Source organism: Moschus berezovskii, chromosome 14 (genome assembly GCF_049115385.1).
Source record: "Moschus berezovskii isolate FMDL1 chromosome 14, NW_MosBer_1.0, whole genome shotgun sequence".
In the NCBI taxonomy this organism is placed as follows: Eukaryota; Metazoa; Chordata; class Mammalia; order Artiodactyla; family Moschidae; genus Moschus; species Moschus berezovskii.
The window spans coordinates 55,833,470-55,848,713 of NC_142473.1; the positions used below are offsets into that span (position 1 = coordinate 55,833,470).

General features: G+C 54.1%; 1 protein-coding gene across 7 annotated transcripts in view; it reads right to left on the reverse strand.

The window, feature by feature from the left end:
* The window catches only part of ARAP1 (ArfGAP with RhoGAP domain, ankyrin repeat and PH domain 1), a 63,070-nt gene that overhangs the window by 19,455 nt on the left and 28,371 nt on the right, over positions 1–15,244 (reverse strand). For 6 of the 7 annotated variants that reach the window (XM_055423603.2, XM_055423605.2, XM_055423607.2 and 3 more), the window contains 10 exons: positions 8,176–8,345; positions 7,528–7,595; positions 6,837–6,967; positions 6,540–6,695; positions 5,261–5,330; positions 4,844–4,964; positions 4,214–4,416; positions 3,653–3,762; positions 888–1,087; positions 263–348 (listed from right to left, as the gene is read on the reverse strand). In XM_055423603.2, the coding sequence (XP_055279578.2) occupies positions 263–348; positions 888–1,087; positions 3,653–3,762; positions 4,214–4,416; positions 4,844–4,964; positions 5,261–5,330; positions 6,540–6,695; positions 6,837–6,967; positions 7,528–7,595; positions 8,176–8,345 (1,315 nt within the window). The remainder of the gene's footprint in view (positions 1–262; positions 349–887; positions 1,088–3,652; positions 3,763–4,213; positions 4,417–4,843; positions 4,965–5,260; positions 5,331–6,539; positions 6,696–6,836; positions 6,968–7,527; positions 7,596–8,175; positions 8,346–15,244) is intronic. The other variant, XM_055423611.2, reaches the window with a different exon arrangement.

Consider the following 15,244-nt stretch of genomic DNA (forward strand, 5'->3'; position numbering starts at 1 on the left):
GCGACCCCACGGACTGCAGCCTACCAGGCTCCTCCATCCATGGGATTTTCTAGGCAATAGTACTGGAGTGGCTTGCCATTGCCTTCTCCGAGCCAGTTTGCTAACTTTGCCAAAAATCAACTTGCTCCAAACTCCACCTATTACATGATCCCGAAGGTCTCTCTAGCTCCAGGGCATTGGGGCTGGTGAGGTGGGGGAAAATGGGTGGGAGACCCAGGCAACAGCCAAAGGGGACAGACCCCAAACACAGCTGGCTCCCCACCTCGATGAGTGTTTCCGTCCACACCTTCCTGTCCATCTTCAGGCTCCGCACCTTGGAGACTCCAGCGCCCAGGCCACGGTGCTCCCCTGCAGACAGAAGGCCAGATGACACATGGTCATCGGGGGGCCCTCTGCTTTACAGGAGCAGCCCCCTTCCCCCACCACACCCCAGGGCCCATGGGGGCAGTCAGGGACAGGCCTTGGGCAGGACCCCAGGGCTAGGCCTGCAGTTCGCACACAGTTCCATCCCCCTGTGGATGAAAACACTAGCTCCCGCCTCTGCCTGCAAAGCCCTGCCTGACCTAGCCTACTTCCGCTCCTCTGATGTGACCGGGGTGCTGGATTCCAACAGGCCTGGGGTCAAATCCAGACTCACTTACTTCCCAGGGGACCCTGAAGAAGCCCCTTTCCTTCTCTGTGCCTCAGAGTCCCCACAGTACATGAGAAGTTTAATCTCTGCCATGCACGTTAATCATGGTGGGAAAGGCCTGACACATAGGTGCCACTTCATCAATGATGCTCTCTGACACTGCCTTCGCTCCAGCCCCTCCAGCCAGATAGACCACCTGCCTTCTGGACACCCCAGCCCTGTCTTGCCCTGGCCTGGCACCCTGCCCACTTCATACCTGCACAGCGCTTACAGATGACAACACAGAGGTTGATGGAGGCCCAGTCAGGCTGGGCAGCCCCGCAGTCAGCACAGAACCTGTTGGGGGCCATGGCCCAGATGCGCTCAGCCACCTCCGAGGTGGACAAGGCCTCAGCGATGGCTCCCTGCATGGCCTCCAGCCACTGCTCCTTCTCCAGCTCCGATTCTGCTGAGAAGCTGGGGACACAGGAGTCGGGTGGGGGGCTGGTTGGGAAAGGACCAAGCGAGATAGGGGGCAGCCTGAGGGGGCACAGCATAAAGTGGGAGTAACAATGCATTGAGAGCTGACAGTCAGAAGAGGGAGGCGCCCGGGGCATAGGCAGCAACAAGAACACCACTACCTCCGCCCCACCCAGGGAGTAGAAAATGATGTTGGGAAGAAATGGTGCCTGAGACTTGACAGATGAGAAGGGTGGTGAGGTGAAGAGGTGGAAAGGTGTTCAAGACAGAGGGAACAGCACATGCAAAGGGACATGAGGGTACACAGGGCATTCCAGTGGGTGCACTGGCAGAAAAGAAGCTGACGGAGAGGGCAAACCCGTGCCATGCAGAGGAGGTCAAAGCGCACCCAGAGGACAACAGAGAGGCAGCAGCAGGTTTCAGGGGCTACAGAGATCTTTTCCCTCTGGTTCCTTCCCTACTGCCACCAAGTCTCACGTGCACACTCAAGATTCAGCTCACCGATAACCCACTGCCATGGCCAAGGCAGGGACTGCTGCTGGAGACGGAATAGATGTCAACACGTCAACATGAGAGGTGTGAAGACCACCCGCATCCATTAAGCCCTAGTGGACTGAATCTGCAAAATGCCAAGGTTGCAGCCAAGTGCGAAGCCCATCTCTGTGTGCTTACAGCTGACTGTGTGAGCCCGTGTGTGTCAGGCTGGTGGGGGCCCTTGGTGCTGAACACCAAACCAACCGAATTGAAGTTCATGACAACAAGGAACCAGGGAAATGGGCAAGGCTCTGTAAAACTGACAGGGAAGGAAAACTCCAGAGAAAGTGTCCACTAGTCACATGGCAGTTAAGGAGGATGGCAAAGAATCTCTGGCCACAGATGTCCACCAAAGATGACTACAAATGTAAGAAATGAACAAAACCTAACTTGGCTTTCAAAAAAGAAAAAGAACCCTCTGGTGGTCATAGATAGACAGCCAAAGGGTGAGGAAGCAGGAGCCAGGCCAGAAGGCCCACAGGCCTAGGGCCTGCAGGAGAGGGGCCACGTGGAGGTGAAACGTGACGGAAGGAAGAGAGGGGTGGTGACAGGTCTGCCCAGCGGTGAACAGGAGAGGCAGGGTCATCCTGGGCGGAGACGGGGGCCGGGGAACAGTGAGTTGAGGAGGGACTCAGCGGGGAATGGCCACAGAACTACCAGACATGCAGGTCTAGAGTTCAGGAGAAAGAGCTACCGGAGGCAGAGAAGATCTGACCAAGGACAAAAAGACGACGTGGAGGGACGGTGATGCTGTGTCAGGTAATGGCTTTACAGAGACGGCCGTGATCCTGCTCACAGAGAAGGAAACCGAGGCACAGAGTGGTCACATGATTTGTCCAGGTCACACAGTGACCCAGTGATGGGCCCAGGATATTACACTGATTATGTCCCCATGAAGTTCAGAGGTTGAAGCCTCAAACCCCAGTGTGACTGCATCTGGAAACAGGGCCATTAAGGGTGGTGCTGCTGCTGCTGCTGCTAAGTCACTTCAGTCGTGTCCGACTCTGTGTGACCCAATAGATGGAAGCCCACCAGGCTCCCCCATCCCTGGGATTTTCCAGACAAGAACACTGGAGTGGGTTGCCATTTCCTTCTCCAATGTGTGAAAGTGAAAAGTGAAAGTGAAGTCGCTCAGTTGTGTCCGACCCATAGCGACCCCACGGACTGCAGCCTACCAGGCTCCTCCATCCATGTTAAGGTTAAGTGACATTGTAAGAGCAGGGCTCTGACCCGACAAGACTGGCTACTTTATAAAGAGAGGAAGGGACACCAGACATCCCTCTCTCCACACGCACAGAGGAAAGGCCTGTGAGGACCCAGGGAGGAGGAGGAAGCCACCTACAAGCCAGGAAGAGAGGCCTCACCAGAAACTAACCCTGACAGCATCTTGACCTTGGACTTCCAGCCTCCAGAACTGTGAGAAAATAAACCTGTTGTTTAAGATCTGGGGTCTGTGGTATTCTGTCACAGCAGCTGAGCTGACTGATACAAAGGATTTGAATCCAGGCATGGCACAGAGCCTCAGAGGAGGTGACTGAAGGTCTGTGAGTGGGCAAGTCTCTCCAGGGAGAGGACAGAGAACAGAGACAGATCAGCTGTGGACAGCTGAGGTCAGAGGAAACCAAGCTGGTAGAGTCCTGGAGGCTCAGGGGGGAGCACACAGGATGGGCACGAGACAGGGAGTAAGGAGCAGCCTTGGATCTCAAGCAGCTGTTAGTGACAGATAAGCACCTGTGAGGGGAGCAGGGCAGGTGCAGGGGACAGCAGGCTGAGCAGGCGGTGCAGAAAGTCCAGATGGGAGCAGTGTGGCAGGGAAGGGGAGACAGTGACGGACAGAGGGCCGGGTGTGAGACTTCTTTGAAGGGATCAGAGCAGGTTAGCAAGTGAAGGGCAAGGCCCAGCAAGGTGGGCAGGGCTAGGAAGAGATGGGAAAAAAGGAACCTAGAAACAGGGCAGCTTCCTCCATATGCAAGAAGAAAATACGATCAGGGAGCGAGGATGCAGGTGAGCAAGGGGCGGGAGGCTCACCTGAAGATGCGGTAGGGGGTGGTGAGGTCGAAGCTGCGCCGGTCGGCCGCTTCCTTCACGTTGCCCACGCTCATGTCAATGAAGGTGATGCCGATGCCCAGGCGGTACTCCTGGTGGTAGGTGGAAGGGGTGAGGGCAAGGCTGGGGGGTAGGGCGCAAGACCCAGGGAGGGGACAGAGAGGAAGGGGAAGTGGGACTTTAGGGACTAGGAAGTGCTCAGGAAGGAGGTGAGGGAACCGGGGCATGGGTAAATGGACCTCAATCAGAGGCCACGGAGCAATAAATAGGGGGTGCAAGAGCCAGGGTGGTGATGCGAGGGTAACACTCAGGGACCAGGCGGGAGAAGGGGTCAGAACAAGCGGTGGGAGGAGGCAGCAGGCAAAGGGCTAAGTGAGGAGAAGAGGGAAAGGGCAAGGGGAGGGCTGCGGACCAAGTAGGTGGGCCTGAGGGACCAGGGCAGAGGGGTGGGGCTGAAGGACCAGGTGGGTGAAAGGCGGGACTAAGGGACTTGGTGGGCAGGGGAGAAGGGAGAGGTTCAGTGGCCTGGCAGACCAGTCATACCTCCAGATTCTTGTAAAGCTGAACTTTGTCCCCGACCACGGCCACATAGAGTTTATTCTTGAAGCCACGTAGCTCCAGGCTGCCAGCATGGTCGTGGGGCTCTGAGCCTTGAACACCCAATGGGGAAGCACTAGACACACGGGCCCGGGCACGCTGCTCAGCCACCGCCTGCTGCAGGGCCTGCATCCACTCCTTCCGCTCCGCTGCAGGCAAAGGGAAAGGGGAAGCCCGAGCTCAGACGGGCAGGGGTTCCCTCAGGGTTCCCCACTCCAGGTTCCTCAGGCAACACCACTGCCAGAAATCCCACCCGGACTAGCCCTCCTGTCTCTGTCCATCTCCAAGTTCTCTGATGTGGACCAGCTCAGGCTCCCATCACAGCTGTGCCACTTAGGGTGGGCAAGGCGCTTGGCCTCTCCGAGCCTGGATCCCCTGAAATGTGTGGGGATGTGTGGTCCTGAGGACTCAGTGGTGTCTCAAGCACAGAGCTGGTCAGAGGGGGCCCTCCCCTCCCCCACTTCACCGAGGGCTGACTCCTCTCTGGGTCTGATATGGGGGGAGCAGATGTTCCCTGGTTCTCCTCCCCCACTTCTCAGGCCGAACTGCCAGTCTTCTCTCCACCCCACTCCCTACCATCACTCTCTGCCCGGAAGGCAAAGGTCCGGTTGTTCGTGATCACTTCGAACTTTTGGTCCCCAATGGCAGCCACTCGGGAGATGCAGGCCACGGGGACAAAGCGCTTTGAGTAGGCATCCTAGGGGAGAGAGAGGAGCCGGACTGTGGGTGTGAGGACCACAGAGGCCCAGCCCCTCTGTGACCCTCTCAACCTCTGCTGAAATGAAGGTGGCAGCCCCATCTCCCACAGGTGGTCAGTGACAGTCCCTATGCCGACCCGGGCCAAGGCCATGGCTGGTCAATGGGCCAGGAGGACACAGTCCAAGGAGTCGGAGTAGAGCTCTGGTGAGGACTCATGTAAGCAGGGACTCTGCCTGGGTCCGGTGTCAGGGTTCAGGCTGGAGCAGGGTCATGTCAGGGACTAACAGGCCTCACCTTGTTACTATCGAAGTATCGCAGGTGACTGGCATCCAGTCTCACCCATCGCTTCTGATAGATGTAAGATCTGGAGAGGGAGACGCAGAACAACGACAGAGCAAAGGACTGGGAATTAGGGAGCAGTTCCAGGATCACCCTAGCCCCCTCTGGCAGTCACACACAGTTAGGAACAGCCAGATCAAAGGCAGGAAGGATCCCAAATGGTCATGGAGAAGAAAATGGACTTTACCTATAGCAAGAGTGAAAGAAATCAGACTCAAAGTAGGACTTCCCAGAGTTTTTCTTGCTTTGTTTTTGGCCATGCCATGCAGCCTGGGGGATTCTTAAGTTCCCTGACCGTGGATTGAACCTGTCCCCACTGTTTTGGGAGCACAGAGTTTTGCCCACTGGACCACCAGGAAAAGGACTTCCCAGTTTTAAGGGTTCAGTTCAGTCACTCAGTCGTGTCCGACTCTTTGCGACCCCATGAATCACAGCACACCAGGCCTCCCTGTCCATCACCAACTCCCGGAGTTCACTCACACTCATGTCCATCGAGTCGGTGATGCCATCCAGCCATCTCATTCTCTGTCGTCCCCTTCTCCTCCCGCCCCCAATCCTTCCCAGCATCAGAGTCTTTTCCAGTGAGTCAACTCGTTGCATGAGGTGGCCAAAGTATTGGAGTTTCAGCTTTAGCATCAGTCCTTCCAATCAACACCCAGGACTGATCTCCTTTAGAATGGACTGGTTGGATCTCCTTGCAGTCCAAGGGACTCTCAAGTCTTCTCCAGCACCATAGTTCAAAAGCATCAATTCTTCAGCGATCAACTTTCTTCACAGTCCAACTCTCACATCCATACATGACCACGGGAAAAACCATAGCCTTGACTAGACGGACCTTTGTTGGCAAAGTAATGTCTCTGCTTTTTAATATACTATCTAGGTTGGTCATAACTTTCCTTCCAAGGAGTAAGCGTCTTTTAATTTCATGGCTGCAATCAGCATCTGTAGTGATTTTGGAGCCCAAAAAAATAAAGTCAGCCACTGTTTCCACTGTTTTCCCATCTATTTCCCATGAAGTGATGGGACCAGATGCCATGATCTTTGTTTTCTGAATGTTGAGCTTCAAGCCATAACACATAAATCCGGTGGGGATGATAGACAGTTACAGTCTACCTAGAGGGAGACCTGCTCAAATAACCTTGTCCCTTCTGGTTTTCCGATCCATGATACCAAATATACTAGACTGAGCCCATCCCACGCAGACCATCAGCACAACCCAACAGGCCTCACTCACCCCTGTGGTGGGTTCTTGTCCAGCCAGCCAGCCTTGATGACCAGTGGGGTGGGGGTCGGGCCCACAGGCAGCCCGTCCATGGGGTGCGGGGGAAGCTCAGGGGTCAGGAGGCTGCTGGGCACAGATGAGCTCAGGCTGCTGGTGTGCCAGTCACCACTGGGGGGAGAAGAGAGGAGATGAGGGGGCCAGAGTGGGGACTCCCACAGGGCTGGGGCGGAGGAGATGGAGAGAACTGGCGGGGCGTGGGGAAGGAGGGTGGCGGGTTGGGAGAACCCCCCAAGGGGAGTGGACACTTACTTGGGGACACGCTCGTAGGCACAGTCATCCTCATCTTCATCCCCTTGGTCGTCTCCAGACAGGTCCTCCCCCTCGCTCAGCAGACTGGCCACACGCACGGCCCGTGGGACTTGACTTGCTGGGGGCTCCTCCTGCGCCCCAGACCCACCCAGTGTCACGCTTCCCTTCAAGCCCGAGATCACACCACTAAGGGCTGCCACACCCCGCTCTGTCCAGGCCCAGTGCCCACACAACTCGGCACTTCTGTTTCCTCACCCGCCTCTCCTCCCCAACCCCCGGCAGACTTCCCAGGGACCCAGGGAGACGGGGCCACACAGACAGAGAAAACCAGTGCAGGCAGGGGCCCAGGTCAGAGATAAAGACAGGAAGACAAAGAGATAAAGACGTGGATGGAAAGTTAAGGCACTCAAGAGAGACAGGGACACAGAAGGTGAGACAGACACAGGGGCAGACACCCCAAAACGGAGGGAAAGGGGGTCACACAGCCTCCAAGGTGCAGCTTAAGACTAGATCTGGAGTCACAAACCAGAGCCCCAGACCCTTGCACAGCTGGACAGAGAAGAGGAAGGGAACTCTCCAGGGAGTCGCTGCCCACTCTATCGGGTGGTCCCCAGGGTCTGAAAGGCAGCAGCTGGCCCACCCTCCATGCTGACAGGCACACAGCCCAAACACTAACCACCGGCTGCCCTACCTTCTTGGTCATCACGGCAGCTGGGGCCCTTGGCCCCTCCTCTGGGACCTCATCGTAGTCAGAGTCATCTGGGGAGGTAGACGGGTGGGAGAGACTCAGAGGCAAGGAAACCAGGCCTCCCCCAGCCCACGAGTGACCCCTGCCCCCACTCTGGCCTGGCTTTCAAAACCAGGCACAAGGGACAGGAAGTGCTATTTATACTCTCGAGGCTTCACAGGACAGCATTAGGGGGTAGCCGAAGGAAAGGCCAGGCCACCACAAGGAGGTCTAACCAGGCAACAAGCTTGGGGGTCAGGGCAGGGACTCTCCTAAAAAGGCTAAAAAAACCAAACAAACAAGAATCAAGACTCAAGAAAAGTGGACAAGCCAGGGAAAAGCAAACTGCCCATGACCATGGAAAATAGTCCTAGACTTCAAAACCATGAGTAACTCAAGAAGTCTGCCATCTGCCAGTCAGTCGGCTGGGAGAGCTGGGTGCTGTCTCCATTCAGAGGCTGAAGGGAAGGATGCTAACCTGTCCAGGGCCACACAGTGGGTCAGTGGCAGGGCCCAGGACAAAGGGGAGTGTGATCCTTGCATCCTTACAGACTCTTCAGCCCTGAACCCAGGCTACCCGCCCCAAGTCCCATGCTGCATCACAGCACTCACCAAACTCCGGGGGCAGGCGGGGGGGCTTCGGAGGGACCTCTGGGGGGCTACAAGGTGCAGAAGGGGGCTGAGAAGGCCCCCTGGGGAAAGTGGCCTGGGGCTCCACAGGCTCTGGTTGGGGAGGGGGTGGTGATGGTGGTGATAATAACTCCTCTTCCTTGGAGGGAAGGCTGGGAACAGACCAAAAGTTGGGCATCAAGCTCAGTGTGGCTGAGTCACTGAGTCAGCAACACTGCAACAGGGCCAGGACTCAAACTCATCGAGCCCCAAGCTCCCCTGAGCTGCAGCACAACTCATTCATTCCACACACTCAGAGATAAGCCCGCCTTGCCTCACTCCCCTGCCCAAACCCTCCAAGCTCCCCAAAGCAGGTGCCTTCCTTGGCTTCATAAGCTAGCCCTGCACTGCTGGGCAGTGTCAGTTCAGTTCAGTCGCTCAGTCGTGTCCGAGTCTCCGCGATCCCATGAACCACAGCACACCAGGCCTCCCTGTCCATCACTAACTCCCGGAGTTCACTCAAACTCATGTCCACAGAGTCGGTGATGCCATCCAGCCATCTCATTCTCTGTCGTCCCCGTCTCCTCCTGCCCCCAACCTTTCCCAACATCAGAGTCTTTTCCAGTGAGTCAACTCGTCGCATGAGGTGGCCAAAGTATTGCAGTTTCAGCTTTAGCATCAGTCCTTCCAATGAACACAACTGGCCCCAAAAGTGCTAACCTTTAGCCACACGTACTCACTGGGTCTCCACTCTAAAACAGGGCTGAAGACCAGAAGGGGGTGGGAGGTAGTTTGCTTCCCACCCTAGGGAATCAGGGAAGGCTGGACCTGAGCTTTGAAGAAGAAAGCGGCGTTAGTCTGAGAATGGATGAGACAAGACTGAAATGGGCATCAAGGCCAGGGGCACAGACCAGAGCCTCAGAAACCAAGTCCTGAGGCAACAAGTCGTGGATCTCTGGCTCACGACCACCTTCTTTCTCGTCTTGGATATTCACCATCTTCTGGGAGCCCTCAGACCCCTCAGACGCATCTGAACCAACCACACTCCATGCTTCTCATCTCTGCTACCCCTGCCCCAGGAAGCTCTCCAGACTCCAAGGCCTGGGCTCCCACAGCCACTAGGCTCCTGTCTGTCTGTCTGTCTGTCTCAGCACAGATCACACTGCTCCCTGAAGGCTGAGCACCTCCAAAGGGCTTCAGCATCAGAGACATGGGTTTGAGCCTTGCCTCGGTCTGAGTTCCTGTGTGCCCTGAGGCAAGCACCTAGCCTTTCTGAGCCTCAGTTTCTTTCTTGGTGAACTGAGGACTACCAAACCATTGTGGCAGGGTGGCTGGAGGATTAAACAAGACGTGGCGTGTCACGGGCCAACACACAGGAGGCAGAGACCACCAGCCAGATCAGGTGCCTGAGCCCTGGAAGCCTGGCACCAACTGCCATCTCTGCCAGTGTCCAGCAGGGGCTGAGAAGGAGCACCAGAGCGGTGGACCACTTTCCCCACCAATTATCTCAGCCTCTCTACTGCCCAGTGTCCCTGGCAGTGGCTGAGAGTGTATGACCACAAGAAAGCAAGGAAGGGTTGGGCATGAACACGATGCCAGGCTTTGGCTCCTGCTCTTGCCTCCTCCAGGAATACCTTGCTCCCTGGTTTCTGATCAGAGATCTCAGTTCAGTTCAGTTGCTCAGTCGTGTCCAACTCTTTGAGACCTCATGGACTGCAGCATGTCAGGCCTCCCTGTCCATCACCAACTCCCAGAGTTTACTCAAATTCATGTCCATTGAGTCAGTGATGCCATCCAACTGTCTCATCCTCTGTCATCCCCTTCTCTTCCCACCTTCAATCTTTCCCAGCATCAGGGTCTTTTCAAATGAGTCAGTTCTTCACATCAGGTGGCCAAAGTACTGGAGTTTCAGCTTCAGGATCAGTTCTTCCAATGAATATTCAGGATTGATTTCCTTTAGAATGGACTGATCTGATCTCCTTTCAGTCCAAGGGACTCTCAAGAGTCTTATTCAACACCACAGTTCAAAAGCATCAGTTCTTGGCATTCAGCTTTCTTTATAGTCCAACTCTCACATCCATACATGACTACTGGAAAAACCACAGCTTTGACTAGACGGACCTTTGTTGGCAAAGTAACGTCTTTGCTTTTTAATGTGCTGTCTAGGTTGGTCATAACTTTTCTTTCAAGGAGTAAGCGTCTTTTTAATTTCATGGCTGCAGTCACCATCTGCAGTGATTTTAGAGCCCCCCAAAATAAAGTCTGTCGCTATTTCCCCATCTATTTGCCATGAAGTGATGGGACCAGATGCCATGATCTTCGTTTCCTGAATGTTGAGTTTTAAGCCAACTTTTTCACTCTCCTCTTTCACTTTCATCAAGAGGCTCTTTAGTTCTTCTTCTCTTTCTGCTATAAGGGTGGTGTCATCTGCACATGAGGTTACTGATATTTCTCCCAGCAATCTTGACCAGCTTGTGCTTCATCCAGCCCAGCATTTCTCATGATGTACTCTACATATAAGTTAAATAAGCAGGGTGACAATATACAGCTTGATGTGCTCCTTTCCCAATTTGGAACCAGTCTGTTCTTCCATGTCTAGTTCTAACTGTTGCTTCCTGACCTGCATACAGATTTCTCAAGAGGCAGGTCAGGTGGTCTGGTTTTCCCATCTCTTGAAGAATTTTCCACAGTTTGTTGTGATCCACACAGTCAAAGCCTTTGGCATAGTCAACAAAGCAGAAATAGATGTTTTTATGGACCTATCTTGCTTTTTCGATGATCCAACAGATGTTGGCAATTTGATCTCTGGCTCCTCTGCCTTTTCTAAATCCAGCTGGAACATCTGGAAATTCATGGTTCACATACTGTTGAAGCCTAGCCTGGAAATTTTTGAGCATGACTTTACTAACAAGTGATATGAGTGCAATTGTGTGGTAGTTTTAGCATTCTTTGGCATTGCCTTTCTTTGGGACTGGAATGAAAGCTGACCTTTTCCAGTCCTGTGGCCACTGCTGAGTTTTCCAAATTTGCTGGCATATTGAGTGTAGCACTTTGACAGCATCATCTTTTAAGATTTGAAGTAGCTCAACTGGAATCCCATCACCTCCACCAGCTTTGTTTGTCGTGATGCTTCCTAAGGCCCACTTGACTTCCCATTCCAGGATGTCTGGCTCCAGGTAAGTGATCATACCATCGCGATCATCTGGGTCGTGAAGATCTTTTTTGTATAGTTCTTCTGTTGTATTCTTGCTACCTCTTCTTAATATCTTCTGCTTGGTCCATATCATTTCTCTCCTTTACTGTGCCCATCTTTGCATGATATGTTCCCAGGGTATCTCTAATTTTCTTGAAGAGATCTCTAGTCTTTCCCATTGTGTTGTTTTCCTCTATTTGTTTGCACTGAGATCTACTCATCCTTTAACTTCTCACTCAATGCCCCTTCTCTCAAAGTCTTTCCTGACCCCTCCTTCTTGCTCTCTTAGGCCCTGCCCATGATATCCTCTGTGATGAGCTTTTAGGTGAATTATTCCAAGTAACCTGATTTTTTAGTACCTCCTTCCTTTGTGCCAGGTACTGTGCTAGCATCTAAGCTGGACCTGAACCCTGACTCCACAGTCTCGATGCTCCTTAGGACACGTGGTGGTTACTTCCACATCACCCTGAACCCTATCTCCTTCCTCTCCACAGGTAAAGAATGGACAAAATTCTTTCTCCCTAGAAACCTGATAAAGGTGGTATATCAGCCACACTCCCAGGCAACATTACCTTTGGCAAGAGTGGCTTGAGTACAGAACTGCACCTGGACTGGGAGAAACTGTAAGTGATCTTTTGACCTGGGGGGAGAAGCTGGAGCTCTGGGCTTCCCAGGATGTGGTGGCTTGTTACTGGGCACAGCCTGTGCAAGGGACCTGAAACCACACCTGTGAGGTTTTTAGAAAACATACTGGCTCCTTGGGGCAAGGCGTCTCGAAGCCAGGGTGGCTCCCACACTTGTCCACTGAGTCTCGTCCCCCACCCCCAAGCTGCCCCCTGAAGGACCACAGAGAATGGCTCCCAGACAGCTGTATGGACAGCAGCAGTGACTGCCAGGAGGACCTCCCAGCAGAGGAAGACCCACCGCTGTCCTGGTGGCCAGCTCTTCCCTCTCTCTATGCTTCTCAGAGAACCTGATGCCAAGTGGGCCTAGGGTAGGAGTTTAGCTGGACCTACGAAGACTCCCCCGACAATGAGCACTGTACCAGGCTGTCTCCCCAGTGTGATCCTGAATCTCTTTAGGGCAAGGGCAGCCTTGATCTTGACTCTTTATCCCCACAGCCCACCTAGTACAGGGCCTAGCTGAGATAGCAACAAGAGCATGTTGGATGGGCGGGTGGGTGGATAGGTAGGTGGACAGGTTGGCCAATAGCGTCAAGAGGGACGCAAATAAAAGGCAGGCCCAAGGGCATGACCTGTGGTGTCAGCTCCCAGCTGGTCAAGTCTAAAGTCCAAAGCAGACTATCACACACAGTCTTCCAGACTCCAATAGGAAGGGGCCCTTGGAGGCCCAGCCTGAAATCAGCTGAGAGCAGAGCTCTAGGATGTTGGATCAGGACCAATCAGATGGGCTCAGAGCAGGGGGGACAGCCTCTGCCCTTCCAATGTCAAGCAGGGCTGTGTCGGCCTGGCTCCCTGCCTCCCCCAGGATTGAGAGCCAGCACTGAGGCAAAGGTGATGGCAACAGAGCATCCTCAGAGCCCGGCAGCATCAGTCCTCTCATCTCTGGCCCCCAGTCCTTCCCCACCACCATCCTGATCATCTGTGAGGGACCTGCCCTTCCTGAGGCCTGGCTTCCCAGCATGTGGGTTCCCTAAGACAAGTGCCATACCCTCCTTCTTCACTACTGTATGACCAGCACTCAGCAGGGATTGATAAATGAAGACCTGGATTACTGAATTCTTATTAAGTATGTGTGTGTGTGTGTGTGTGTGTGTGTATTTTCCCAGGAGCTTTAAGTGGATTCATTCATTTACTCATCACAAGGGTTCCCTAAGGCAGGGCTTCTTGCTATCCCCACTTTACAGGTGAGGAAACTGAGACACAGAGCCAGGAAGTAATTTGTTCTTGGTCCCACAGCTAGGATGTTCACCCAGGAAGTGCAAACTCAACCACCAGGGGCAAATGAGGCCATAGCCAGGATCCCAGGGCTGCTCTGAGATCCGCCTCCTCACACTGGCTACAACTCAGGATCCAGACAGCTCTGAGTTGATGTTCCATCCAAAAGGAAATGTGATCACATTTCTGATGGCCCTGTTACCATAGTGATAAGGGAGAGAGGAACAGATGCTAAGGGCTCCTTTCCCAGCAAAGTCTTTGCAGGAAAAGGGTTGTATGCCAAGAAAACGGAGCAAGGGGACCCTATGGGCCTCCCAATCTCATTCTAGACATCTCTTCCAGGAAGCCTCCTAGCTGATCACCCTCCCGCTGCCTACCACAGAGGATCAGGGTCATGCTGAGTCAGGGCTAAGCCCAGGAAAGGAGAAGTGGTATCAGGAAGGCACAGATGTGGGAAATCCCAGGGGCCAGGGCAGTGCCCAAAAAGTGACCGAAAACCAGCCAGAGTCCTGACCACTCAGTGCTTGCACCCCTTAGAGCAGCTCCAGCTCCAATCTGCAGCTGAAGCTCAGCTGGGATGCTCCCACTGACCCCTGACCCTACAAGACCAGAAGATCAGTCCCAGGCCTGGGCATGGACTCAGCAGCCTTGCTTCGAGACTCTGCTCACACCACTTCTTCCTGCCTACATCTCCCGGCCCTCTCCCTACATCTCAGCTTGTGGAAAGCCTGTCTGTACCTCTGAACACGGCTCAATAGGCCTCCTCTGGGCAGCCTCTGAGATGCCCACGCAGAGTTGCTCTCCGCCCGCCCCTCATTCCTGGCCCCTCTGCTCCTTCAGCCCCTTTCTTCTCTATCCAAGTGGCATATGGACCCATGTGCTCTCCACATTATCCCCAGAGCAAGGCTAGGCACTCTAGGGCAGGGGACACCCCAGCCTGGGCCCTGAGTCTAAGGAGGTTTGTTTTACTGGGTTGCAGCAAATACACACAGCCAACCTTATATATCTATGGGTTAGGGGACATGTGAGGGTCCCAAGCCAGAATGGGTAAGAACAGAGGAATAGGGTGACCATGTAATTAATCATATAAACGATAACATTTCCAAGAGTTAAAAGGGGCACTTTTTTTTTTTTTTTTGCAGCATGTGGGATCTTAGTTCCCTGACCAGGGATCAAACCCATGCCCCCTGCATTGTGGACAAGTGTAGAATCTCACCCACTGGACCACCAGGAAGTCCCAAAAGAGGCACTATTAATAACTATGTCAGGGCACAGGTGCAAGCGGGCCTATCCTGGACGAAATGAAACATATGGTCACTGTAGGTAAGAGATAGAGCTTGGCAGCCAGGCAGCCCTGTGCCTCCAATCCAGCTGAACCACCCATCGGTCTGTGTCCTTACAAAGCATGTCACTTCACCTCTAAGCCTCAGATTCCCCTCTGACTTGCTTCCTGGCTTGCTGATAACCAGTAGAGAGCCATGGTCACAAGTCATCAAGACAATTTTCTCACCCTGGCTGTGGCTGGGTGAGGCCACAGGGCCACCCTGCAGGAGGCCCAGGCCCCACAGGCTGAACAGGGAAACTGTTTCATGGCCCCTCCTCCAGGGGGCCCCTGGCTCTCAGTCACCCACAGGCAGATGGGCCGGGATGCAGGACGGGGCAGTTTGAATATCTCAGGCTGGCCTGGAACTCACCCCCCACTCATACTCCGGCCATCCTAAGCTGAGCTGCTTTCCATAAATGCGGACTGGCAGGCTTTTGTCCATGCTGTTCCTTCCACCAGGAACACAGCTCCCTGCCCGGCCACCTCCTACTTTTCATTCCAAAGGTACAAGTCACACATCCTTCCCCTCCACTTTGTGCCTCCCTTCGTACCCCTGGCTGGGCTGGGGTCTTCTTGAGGCTTCTCTAGCCTTTAGACTTCTGAGCGCTCAGTGAAGTTGTATCTGTCATTGTCTGCTTCACTGTACTGACTTCAGAG